The 13090-nt window shown below is 41.1% G+C and overlaps 2 protein-coding genes and 1 pseudogene across 2 annotated transcripts; all 3 read left to right on the top strand.

Moving 5' to 3' along the window:
• The first annotated feature begins 60 nt into the window (after window positions 1-60).
• On the top strand, window positions 61-3543 carry LOC145481106 (kelch-like protein 40). Its single transcript, XM_081459501.1, has one exon. The coding sequence runs from the start codon at window positions 181-183 to the stop codon at window positions 2113-2115; it is 1935 nt and encodes a 644-aa protein (XP_081315627.1). The 5' UTR covers window positions 61-180; the 3' UTR covers window positions 2116-3543.
• A 7-nt stretch (window positions 3544-3550) lies between these two features.
• LOC145481108 (kelch-like protein 40) lies at window positions 3551-6988 on the top strand (annotated as a pseudogene).
• A 1420-nt stretch (window positions 6989-8408) lies between these two features.
• LOC145483005 (kelch-like protein 2) lies at window positions 8409-10692 on the top strand. Its single transcript, XM_081461627.1, has one exon. It carries the CDS (start codon window positions 8720-8722, stop codon window positions 10106-10108), a length of 1389 nt encoding a protein of 462 aa, XP_081317753.1. The 5' UTR covers window positions 8409-8719; the 3' UTR covers window positions 10109-10692.
• Window positions 10693-13090: the final 2398 nt, after the last annotated feature.

Here is a 13090-nt window from a genome sequence, read left to right as displayed (position 1 = left end):
GGTCTACGAACACAGATGAGTTTTCCGATCATTATTTCCGAAAGAACAAATTAATGGAAACGAAATAGAGCCGAGGGAACTGAAGTGAAACGGCGCTGAAACGACAAGCGGAAAGTCAAGAATCCTTCGCAGTCTAGCGTCTTTAAAACCAAAGCGTCTGCTATTTTGGTAAGCTAAGAGATGGCCGCCTTATTTCAGCCTGAATATACTTCTGAGCGCGTTACCTCAAGTCCAAGGAAAGAAAATGAACTCTTTATGCCAAAAGAGACGCCTGATCAGCGATGCGATGTTATTTTGGTGGTCAAAGATGGCAAAGAATTCAAAGCTCATAAACAAATTCTCTCAGACGCAAGTCCTTTCTTTGAAAAACTACTAAACAGCGACATGAGGGAGTCCAGAGAAGGAATTATTCGTTTGGAGATGTTTTCCGAGTCTGCTATGAGAAATACACTGCAGTTTATTTACACGGGTGATGTTCAGATATTGGCTGAAGAGAATGCCCGAGACCTTGTCGTTTTAGCCGATTATTTTTTTCTTCCGTACTTAAAAAGGCTCGCTGAGGCAGCTTTAGGAGAGATGTTGACTAATTCAAACTGTATTTCACTTTACAATTTTTCCCAAAGATATCAATGCGAAGAACTTTTTGCGAAGACCGAAAAATACTTCTTTGCAAATTTCACCGCCGTGTACGAAACGAACCGTGAAGAGGTTCTTAATATGTCGAGCAAAGAAATGGAAATGTGGCTTTCAAGTGATGAAATAAATGTTGGCGCCGAAGAAGACGTGTTTAAGATTATTCTAGCGTGGATTGATCACGACAGATACAAACGACAGAAATATTTCGCCGAGTTATTTGGTCACGTTCGAGTTGTTTTTGTATCGCGTGACTTTCTACCAAGTGATATTCTAAAGAATGATTTGGTGAAAGACAATGAATGCTGTTTGAATCGTGTGGTGGACGCTATAAATTTATGTGACTCACACAAGTATGGTAATTTGTCCATTGCACCTAGAAAGTCGCTCGAGACCTCTGTTATGGTTGTCACTAGCGCAGTAACCCCGAATAACAGCTGTAAGCAGAATGGTCAACCTATTTTGTGTTATTTTCCTGGTGAGGGAAGATGGTGTAAGCTAGGTGAAATGCCTCGTAATTACCCAGAGAAGGGAGGATTGATCTTTTGTCGAGGTAAACTGCATTCACTTCAACATAGGTCTTTAGATACGCTTGGATTTGCAAGCTATGATCTATATTCAAACTCGGTGTCTGTTAGCGGGTTACCAGACATAGATTTTGCCATGGTATTAGAAGAAATATTTGTTGTCAATGACGATGAAATATACGCTCTGGTGTGTGGAAGGCGAGATGTGGACTACAAAGTACGACGGGATGTTAGAAGCGAAGAAAGGAAGAAATGTATTTCCTCCATCATAAAATACAAACAGGATTCAAATTCGTGGGAAGATGTAACTTCATTTGATCATTTGGACGCAAGAAAAAATGTTTGCATCGTAGCCAAAGACGATTTTGTCTATTTTATTGGCGGTGAAGAATGGATTGCTGCAGAAACAAATGAGTATGAGGAGCTTACACTCTACACTGATGTTTACAGGTACAATATTAGCAGAAACCAATGGGACAAGGTGGCTGACATTCAACGACCGAAAGTGGGCCTGAGCGGAGCTGCATGTAACGGAAGAATATTCATCACTGGAAAGGTTGAACTGGGATATCGTTTAGTAACATGTCAATGTGAAGTGTACAGTGAAACAACAAATGAGTGGCAGTTTATTGCAAGCTTCTACATCAGACCGGGAGTTTGTCCCAAGCTTTTGTCAGTTGATGACCAACTGTATGCTCTTGGCTGCTGGATGTTTTATAGACCCGCTTCACCATTAGATACAAGAGTAGAATGTTATGATCCTGACAAGAATGAATGGATCTGGAAAACTGACATACCCACGCGTTCGAATACCACGAGAGCTGTGAACGCTTATTCGGCGAGAATATTCAAAGGTCTCCTCAGCAATAAGCAACTGAAAAGCATCAATTCCGGGAGATATTTTCATCCTGCCTCGTCAACGAAAGTAAGGGAAGGCAAATGCGTCATCGTGTAATCGAAAAGCCATCCATTACATAGCTGCACTCAAACTGTTATTGTTAACGGATTTTACATTAAAAATATGTACACCACGCGGACCTACTTTTTCTTAGTTTTTCATACGTGGCTACAATCGAGCTACATTGTAATTCATTGAAATTCTGGTAACTAGTGAAACGATAGCTATTCCAAACTGGGCTTTTTTGACATTTAAGAAAACATTTTGCGGGAAGCTTTGTACGAACTTGTTAAATCCTGTTCTTGTCATCCCTAAAGTCATAAAAATTCCTCCAGCTTCTAACAGCCACTGTATTGTTAACTGCTGAACATTCTGTCAGATGATAATCTAATAAAGACAATGTTTGTTCGTGTATTCAAATGTTTTCCACTTTTTGTTTGTTTTCTTTCTGCGCCTGGTGTTTGCCGTATTGGGCGTCTGCTGTTTCATACGTCTGGTGTAAAAACGCTCTGAGTTTTCAATTCGTCGTTCAAGATGTACAAAGGCGGATTAACCGTCCTATGCTTATGCCTGACATTATACTGACATGTATTGCCATTCAGACGCACGCAGAAAAATCATTCCTCTCGTCGTTTGAATCCATTACATCCGGCTTAAATCTATTGATTGAGCGTATGTTTTCATTTTAGTGTTAGCCTCGAGAACTCTTTCAGAATTTTGTTTCAAGAGTCTGCTATTATAACCACAGAGAAGAGACTTTCTCTCCCGGGTGGGGAGGGTACTCTCAGAAAAATTGGGTGGGGTTGTGCGGCCCCCTTTCCAAAACCCTAACCCTATTTATGACCAATATATGCGATTTTCTCTACCCTATTTATGACCTGACCGAAAATTCGAAACCCTATTTATGACTTGACCCTTAAATCAAAACCCTGTTTAATACCTGCGTTATAATTAGTTCCCAAGTTCAGACCAATGTTAAATTACCGTAAACATAATTTGTGAAGGGCTTTTGTTGACTTTCTTTTCGATAATGATGGAAAAGTGCTTCTTCTTCAAAACATACCATATCAAGGCTAGAGTGCAAAAACCATACCCTATTTGTGACCAAAATTGCCAAAATCAGCTAAAATCGATAGCCTATTTACGGCTGAAAAACCATACCCTTTGGGGCCACACATACCTGTATAGCCCATATAAGGGAGTACCCGGGATTTCTCTCAGGACCTTACAGTTTACCCATTTCCACGTTAAACAATTGTTCTCCTTGAGAGAGATGACAGTAACAGTGAGCTCGGATTTATGATCTTAGAGAATTCTAAAAGATAAAACTCCAAAATCAAAACGGCCGGCTCTAAAACTCTTACAAGATTAGAACTTTGGCAATTGAGCATGTTTACTCGCCATACTCAGCCACGACCTTACTCAGTCGGCTCAGGGTGGGATTTTGTCACTTATCCCAACTCACGCGCACTGGCGCGATCGCTTCTGTTTTCCTTTTTCGTAACCTCGTCCCAAATAGAGCATTTTACAGCTGTCTTCTCGGTAACCTGGCCTTTGAATGGCAGCGAGGCTGGAGGTGACCTTGCTTTGATACAGACCTCTCTGCTCTTGTCATGTAAATGCACCTAATTAGCGTTAGAACAACTAGAACAAAAGCAGTGAGGTCTGTATCAAAACGAGATCACCTCCAGCCTCGCTGCCATTCAAAGGCCATGTTACTGAGCAGACAACTGTAAAATGGTCCATTGGTTGTTCAGAAATCGAATCTATTAGACGGTCTACGAACACAGATGAGATTTCCGATCGTTATTTCCAAAAGAACAAAGAGAAACGAAATAGAGCCGAGATAACAGAAGTAAAACAGCATCGAAGCGACAAGCGGAGAGTCAAACGAAATCCTTCGCAGTCTAGCGTCTTTAAAACCAAGCATCTTGTATTTTGGTAAGTTAAAAGATGGCAGCCTCATCTCTGACTCGAGATAATTCTGCGCATGTGTCCTCAGATCTAAGGAAAGAAAATTTCAATGAAATGTTTATGCCAAAAGAGACGCCCGATCAGCGATGCGATGTTATTTTGGTGGTCAAAGATGGCAAAAAATTCAAAGCTCATAAACAAGTTCTTTCAGAGGCAAGTCCCTTCTTTGAAAAACTACTAAACAGCGACATGAAGGAGTCCAGAGAAGGAATTGTTCGTGATGATTGTTCGGGTGATATTCAGATATTGGCTGAAGAGAATGCCCGAGACCTTGTTGTTTCAGCCGATTATTTCTTCCTTCCATACTTAAAAAGGCTCGCTGAGGCAGCTTTAGTAAAAATGTTGAATACTTTACAATTTTTCCGAAAGATATCACTGCGAAGAACTTTTTGCGAAGACCGAAAAATACTTCTTTACAAATTTCACCGCCGTATACGAAACGAACCTGAAGAGGTTCTTAATATGTCGAGCAAAGAAATGGAAATGTGGCTTTCAAGTGATGAAATAAATGTTGGCGCCGAAGAAGACGTGTTTAAGATTATTCTAGCATGGATTGATCACGACAGATACAAACGACAGAAATATTTCGCCGAGTTATTTGGTCACGTTCGAGTTGTTTTTGTATCGCGTGACTTTCTACCAAGTGATATTCTAAAGAATGATTTGGTGAAAGACAATGAATGCTGTCTGAATCGTGTGGTGGACGCTATAAATTTAATTGACTCACAAAACTATGGTAATTTGTCCATTGCACCTAGAAAGTCGCTCGAGACCTCTGTTATGGTTGTCATAAGCTCAGTAACCCGTAATAACAGCTGTAAGCAGAATGGTCAACCTATTTTGTGTTATTTTCCTGGTGAGGGTAGATGGTGTAAGCTAGGTGAAATGCCTCGTCAATATCCGAAGAAGGGAGGATTGATCTTTCGCCGGGGTAAACTGCATTCACTTCAACATAGGTCTCTAGATACATTTGGATTTGCAAGCTATGATTTATATTCATACTCAGTGTCTGTTAGCGGGCTACCAGACATATGCATAGATTTTGCCATCGTATTAGAAGAAATATTTGTTGTCAATGACGATGAAATATACGCTCTGGTGTGTGGAAGACGAGATGTGGACTACAGAGTACGCCGGGATGTTAGAAGCGAAGAAAGGAGGAAATGTATTTACTCCATTATAAAATACAAACAGGATTCAAACTCGTGGGAAGATGTAACTTCATTTGATCATTTGCCGGACGCAAGATATAATGTTTGCATTGTAGCCAAAGACGATTTTGTCTATTTTATTGGCGGTAAAGAATGGATTGTTGCAGAAACGGGTGTGTATGAAAAGCTTACACTCTGCACTGATGTTTACAGGTACAATATTAGCAGAAACCAATGGGACAGGGTGGCTGACATTCTACGACCGAAAATGGACCTGAGCGGAGCTGCATGTAACGGAAGAATATTCATCACTGGAAAGGTTGAACTGGGAATGCACGAAACATATCAATGTGAAGTATACTGTGAAACAACAAATGAGTGGCAGTTTATTGCAAGCTTGAACATCAGACCAGGAGAATATCCCAAGCTTTTGTCATTCGATGACCAACTGTATGCTCTTGGCTGCTGGATGTTTTATAGACCCGCTTCACCACTAGATACAAAAGTAGAATGTTATGATCCAGTCAAGAATGAATGGATCTGGAAAACTGACATACCCATCCAAACGGCTCCGAATATCACAAGTGCTGTGAACGCTTATTCGGCGAGAATATTCAAAGGCTTCCTCAGCAATCAGCAACTGAAAAGCATCAATTCCGGGAGATATTTTTATCCTTCCTCGTCAACAAAAGCGAAAGAAGGCAAATGTGTCATCGTATGAATGAAAAGCCATCCACTACTTAGCTGCACTCAAACTGTTGTAGTTCACGGATTTTACAATATGTACACCACGCGGACCTACTTTTTCTTAGTTTCTCACACGTGGCCACAATCGAACTACATTGTGATTCATTGAAATTTTGGTAACTAGTGAAACGATAGCTATTCCAAACTGGGCTTTTTTTGACATTTAAGAAAAGATATTGCAGGAAACTTTGCACTAACTTGTTAAGTCCTGTCCTTGTCTTCCCTAAAGTCATCAAATTTCCCCCAACTTCTAACAACCACTGTATTGTTAACTGATGAACATTTTGTCAGATGATCATCTAATAAAGACAATGTCTGCTCGTGTATATATTCAGATGTTTTCAACTTTTTGTTTGTTTTCTTTCTGCGCCTGGTGTTTGCCGTATTGCGGGGCGTCTGCTGTTTCCTTCGTCTGGTATAAAAAACGCTCTGAGCTCTCAATTCGTCGTTCACTGAGATGTACAAAGGTGAATAGTTAGTGACAATGAATTACATGTAACCGTCTTCTGTCTGACTTAAAACTGACACGCATTGCCATTCAGACGCAGGCAGACAAATCATTCGTCTCAGGGTTGGAATCTATTACATCCAGCTTAAATCTATCGATTTTGCGAATGTTTTCATTTCAGCGTTAGCCTCGAAAGGTATTTTCAGATTTTGCTTAAGAGTTTGATCTGCTAGCCACATATAAGACAATTTCTTTTGGGGCCATACAGCTAACCCATTTTTGCCTTAAACAATTGTTCGGTTTGAAAGAAAACGAAATCAAAACGGCCGCCTCTAAAACCTAGCTAAAACTGTACTTTGCACAAATAAAATGTTCACTCGCCATACTCAGCCATAACCTTACTCTGGGAGGGATTTTATGCGTCTAGTGTAAAAACGTTCAAGATCTCAATTCGTCGTTCAAGATGTACGAAGGTGGAGGGTTCGTGCCAATGAATAAATCGCCCTCTGCCTCACTTTATACACATACGTATTGCCACACATACGCACGCAGACAAATCATGATGACTGCTCTCCTTCACAAGCTCGTTTCCTTTTATTTATCAAGAAATTGCGGCAAATTCTATGTAAGAACAGCGATGTCAAAACTTTGTGGGACATTTCTCCGACACGTAGAGATACTGAAGAAGTCATTGTAGAATGAACGTGCTTCACTCGATCGCGTGCGCTCAAGACGTATTCAGTGGTACAATCGTATAACTGAAAGGTCACTTTTTTGGAAATCCTCACCCTCTTTCACTGAGGGGTGCATTATTTGCAACCAGCACGAGAGAAAGCAATGTTTATGTTTTCTGTTTCTGTCTGTTACTCTTTCTGTTGACCGATACTGTGGTCTGGGTGGAAATGTGAGACTGGCCACACAAACAGCGAAACAAGCGGATGTGGAATATTTCTGAATTTTGTTCGAGCAGTGAAAATTTGAACCAAATCAGTGGGTTTATAATGCAGCTTCCTGCGAAGAGTTTCCATGGGACTTTACCTTGCAAGTTGAAAGGAGAACCTCAAAATCCCGCCAAAGAAAAGTTAAAGCCGAGAAAAATAGCAGGTGCTAGATTCTACATAGAAATCATGACAACAACATGCCAACTGCGAGAACATTGCTTGAAACAGAGTAAAACTGGTGGTCGATGAAGTATTCTGGATTTCAACATCTGAACGCAAGTGTAAGAAAACACCAGTTTATACTTGTCTTCTTTATTTCCCCAATCCGTGAACAACGATCGTGGTGTTTAATTTTGCAGCACGCTGACTGTGTAGGTTCGCGAACGTTTGATATCAGTAAGGTCAGCTTTGATTCAGTCGCTTGCGATGATTGACTTTTTCAATACACGTCCTGGTAGGTTTGCCCTTCACGGTGTAATTTTCAACAAACAACTGAGAGAGCATATTTAGCTAATGGCAATTTCTTAGTCGTTTTTACTTTTAATATCATTAACTGTCTAAGGCTTGAAATATCAGAACAACATCGGGAGCGTATTTCTTTTATTTCCTTTTTGCCCGGTACGGAATAGGACGACTTCCTGTCAATACGATAGGAGACATCCTCCCCACCAGGAGTGGTGCCAGGATTTCAAGGGTGGCAAATGTAGCGAGGTTGGGGAGGGTGGCCAAGGTGACCAGGATTGGGAGGGTACCCATGGTGAAACTTATCGCGCAATAATGTTGTTAAAAGTTTAAAACTAAATTGCGCGTGTTACCACCAGCTCTGCAACTTGCGAGAACATCATTTTACTTGCTTTGCTACATTACTGTGTACAAAGTTGACAGAAAACTAACGTTGGTTGTATTTCTTAGTTGTTAGGGTATCGTTGGATCCAATTTCGCACATATTCTAGTTGCGCGCGCAAGCTGCATCATTCTCGTCCCCAGAGCCTCCGTTTCTTTTAGTCGCGTGGTCGGCGAAACGGGGGGGCTTCTCGTCAACGACATTTAAGACGAGTAGCACAGGGGACGACAATGACGCTGCATTCGAAATTGCGCTGTGCCGTGAACCATGCGCGAACATATCGTGTTTTCCTCTTGCTACCGATCGAGAAGAGGGACCAAGTGGTTTTCTTAACCTTCGTCCCTAATTGGTTGTAACACAAAGAACACTGTTGAACGGTCTACGAACACAGATGAGTTTTCCGATCGTTATTTCCGAAAGAACAAATTAATGGAACCGAAATAGAGCCGAGAGAACTGAAGTGAAACGGCACTGAAACGACAAGCTGAAAGTCAAGAATCCTTCGCAGTCTAACGTCGTTAAAACCAAAGCGTCTGCTATTTTGGTAAGCTAAGAGATGGCCGCCTTATTTCAGCCTGAATATACTTCTGAGCGCGTTACTTCAAGTCCAAGGAAAGAAAATGAACTCTTTATGCCAAAAGAGACGCCCGATCAGCGGTGCGATGTTATTTTGGTGGTCAAAGATGGCAAAGAATTCAAAGCTCATAAACAAATTCTCTCAGACGCAAGTCCTTTCTTTGAAAAACTACTAAACAGCGACATGAAGGAGTCCAGAGAAGGAATTGTTCGTTTGGAGATGTTTTCCGAGTCTGCTATGAGAAATACACTGCAGTTTATTTACACGGGTGATGTTCAGATATTGGCTGAAGAGAATGCCCGAGACCTTGTTGTTTCAGCCGATTATTTTTTTCTTGCAAACTTAAAAAGGCTCGCTGAGGCAGCTTTATTAAATATGTTGAATACTTCAAACTGTATTTTCGGTTACTATTTTTCCCAAAGATACCAATGCGAAGAACTTTTGGCCAAGAGCGAAAATTACATCTGTGCAAATTTCACCGCTGTGTACGAAACGAACCGTGAAGAGGTTCTTAATCTGTCGAGTAAAGAAATGCAAATGTGGCTTTCAAGTGATGAAATAAATGTTGGCGCCGAAGAAGACGTGTTTAAGATCATTCTGGCATGGATTGATCACGACAGAAACAAACGACAGAAATATTTCGCCGAGTTATTTGATCGCCTTCGACTTGTTTTTGTATCGCGTGACTTTCTATCTAGTGATATTCTAAAGAATGATTTGGTGAAAGACAATGAATACTGTCTGAATCGTGTGGTAGACACTATAAATTTAATTGACTCACAAAACTATGGTAATTTTTCCATTTCAGCCAGAAAGTCGCTCGAGACCTCTGTTATAGTTGTCACTAGCGCGATGCGCAAGGACATCAGCCCTAACTGGGAACTGAGTGCTCAACCTATTTTGTGTTATTTTCCTGGTGAGGGTAGGTGGTGTAAGCTAGGTGAAATGCCTTGTGAATATTCAGGGAAGGGAGAATTTGTCTTTTATCGAAGTAAATTATATAGTAAGGTACTGGATTCATTCCGGCAATGGTCTGAACTGAGGCGTGCACTTGCATGCTATAATCCATACTCTAACTATTCGTATGGCGGGTCACCAGAGAGAGATTGTTACAAGGCCTGGGTATTACGGGAAATGTTTGCCGTCAGTGACGATGAAGTATACGCTATGGTGTCTGAAAGACAAGCTGTGGACTACAGAGTACGCGATGTTAGAAGCAAAGAAAGGAGGAAACGTATTTTCTTCATTATAAAATACAAAGAGGAATCAAACTCGTGGGAAGATGTAGCTTCATTTGATCATTTGGACGCAAGACAAGATGTTTGCATTTTAGCCAAAGAAGATTTTGTCTATTTTATTGGCGGTTAAGAAAGGCTTGTAGAAAGCCATAACGGAGAGGCGTTAAAGTGCTACACTGATGTTTACAGGTACAGTCTTTGCAGAAATCAGTGGGATAAGATGGCTGACTTTCTACAACCGAAAATGGACCTGAGCAGAGTTGCATGTAACGGGAGAATTTTCATTGCTGGGGGGGCTATACTAGAGAGGGGGAGGTCCTCAAGGTGTCAATGTGAAGTATACAGTGAAACAACAAATGAGTGGCAGTTCATTGCAAGCTTAAACATCAGTCCGTTGCTTTGTCCCAAGCTTTTGTCAGTTGATGAGAAACTGTATGCTCTTGCAATTGGCTGCATCTCGATGTGTTGTGAACGCGACCCGCCACCTGATAAACAAGTAGAATGTTATGATCCTGACAAGAATGAATGGATCTGGAAAACTGAAATACCTATCCGAACGCTCGAAGTTGTGAACGCTTATTCGGCGAAAATATTCAAAGGATTTCTCAGCAATCATCAACTGAGCATCCATTTTCCTGCTGCTTCGTCAACGGAAGCGAGTGAAGGCAAATGTGTCATCATGTAATCGATAAGGCATCCACTACGTTGCTGCACTCGGACTGTCATTGATAACGGCTGCACTAACAATATGTACACTATGCGGACCTATTTTTTCCACTTTTCTCATATGTGGCCAAAATCGAGCTTAGGGTTAGGGTTTAGTCAAATCCTTGTCACAAGTGAAACGATATTTATGTGCAAATTGGGCTTTTTGTTGACTTTTAAGACAAGATATATAGGGGAACTTTTGAGTGACTCGTTAAACCCCATTCTTGTCTTCGCTAAATTCCGTAAATCCTCATCATCAATCTTCTAACAGCCACTGTATTGTTAACTGCTGAAGATTTTGTCAGATGATAATCCAATAAAGACAATGTCTGCTCATGTATTCAAATGTTTTCCTCTTTTCGTATCGTTTCTTTTTGCGCCTGGTATTTGCTGGATTAGGCGTCTGCTGTTTCATGCGTCTAGCGTAAAAACGCTCTGGGCTCTCAATTCGTCGTTCAAGATGTACAAGGGCGGATAGCTCGTGTCAACGAATTAACCGTCCTCTGCCCGACTTGACACGCATTGCCATTCAGACGCGTGCAGACAATCTTTTGGTCTCAGCGTTGGAATCCATTACATCATTGACTGTGCGCATGTTTTCATTTCAGTGTTAGCCTCGAGAGGTTTAGTTTAAAATTTTGTTTAAAGTGTCTGCTATGGTGACCACAAAGAAGAGAACTTTTCTCAGGAAATTACAGCTAACGTATTTTCGCCTTAAACAATCGTTCACTTTAAGTGAAAATGAAATCAAAACGGCCGGCTCAAAAACTGTTGTAGAATTAGCAGTTTGGCAAATGAACATGTTTACTCGCCATACTCAGCCATGGCCATATTCTGAGCGCGATTTAGTTTATGCCTGTTAACGCGATCATTTCTATTTCAGGTCAGTTTTAACCACAGAAGGTTTTCTCTTCCGCACTCCTACATTCCGAGCTAATCAGCCCAGCCGGACAACCGGTTCCCAGTCTCTTCCATTGCAACACTCCCTCTTTCTATACGGAGGCAAAACTAAAGACCAAAGATTCACGTTCATTGCCTCCTTACGGGCTATGTTACCAATCAACAGCGATAAGGGATGAAGACGAGAAATAGGAATTTAAGTCACGTGCTAATAAAGACCGATTGCGTGCTGTTTATAGGTCGGCTTTTGGGAATATAAGATAAAGCAGAGCTCTCCAAAACGTCAGAAAGTTTGTTGCTGAGATCTCGTTTGCCGCCGGCAACGCTAAATTCCCCTGTGAAACATGAGGCCTCGATGGAAAGCGCCAAATTATCTTTGATACAGGAACACGGGGAACGTGTCAAGGAAAGGCGCAACTCTGCTCTGAAGATAAGTTGTAGCGTGAAGGACACTCACTCGCCTAAGCCTCCATCTCGATCATCTTCAACTGGAGTTTTAAACCCTGAATCGAGCTCGGCAAAAGAGCAAGCTAATAGAGAGAAACAAACCAAAGGAGGGCAAGTAGAAAGAGGAGCTAGAAGGCGAAGACGAAGGACATTAGAAACCAAGATCCCGCCAGAAAAAAAAGACAGCATTTTATCGTCAAAGCACGAGGAGAGCACGAGTTGAAGACGTGTTTAAGATACGTGTTCACGTGACAATAGGAATGACCCTGCGCACGATGGGCATGATGCGCACAGTGGACGTCAATCACGTGATTCGTTAGAAGAGGTGATTTGAAAAGTCGACTTATTGAAGATTTGAGACACCTGACTATACAGTAGGAATATGGGACCATGGATATTTGTTGCCATCAGGGGATATCCTGTAACTAAAAGGTAAATAAGGCTTGTCTTACTGTTGGTGTCAGGTTTATCTGGGTCCGGTCTGTGCGCAAAATTATGAGAAAGATGTAATTAAGCCGGCGTTACGTAAGTCAGAATAGACTGAACTGCCTTCTTCAGAGAACGAACTACAGCTTACCTTATGTTGAAAGAGTTGTTTTCATTTCGGGATAAAAGTAATCGAAGGGGCCTCCAAAATATCTTTAGGTTGTGTTGGATAAAAGAGAGTAATAGTAATATACACACGCACCTGGCTAGTCCGTTAATATGTATTTGCGTTGTAATGCATATCGTAATTAACCAGTAAGATGTACTTTTGTGAAGTTCGAAGTTAAGCGCGCGGCGAGCGCGCGTGGCGAGTGCGAGTTACACGCAGTGGGGAGACATAACTCACCGCCCGCTTTTTCCATGCATTCACTATAGTAGGATAAGATGTCAACAATAATATAAGGAGACAAGATTTTCTATATTTATAAAGAAAGCAGGAGAAGCCACTAGTCAGTGTGCCGTTTTGTTAAATAACTTAATAAATAATTACGTATGATATTAAGAAATAATTAGAAATTTTATTACCTGAATATCAAATAATTTCAATGAGAGAACTATAAATAATTTAATT

This window comes from Orbicella franksi, chromosome 3 (genome assembly GCF_964199315.1).
Source record: "Orbicella franksi chromosome 3, jaOrbFran1.1, whole genome shotgun sequence".
Classification (NCBI taxonomy): domain Eukaryota; kingdom Metazoa; phylum Cnidaria; class Anthozoa; order Scleractinia; family Merulinidae; genus Orbicella; species Orbicella franksi.
Note: the sequence above shows the minus strand (reverse complement) of the source record. Positions and strands in the feature narration are given on the sequence as shown.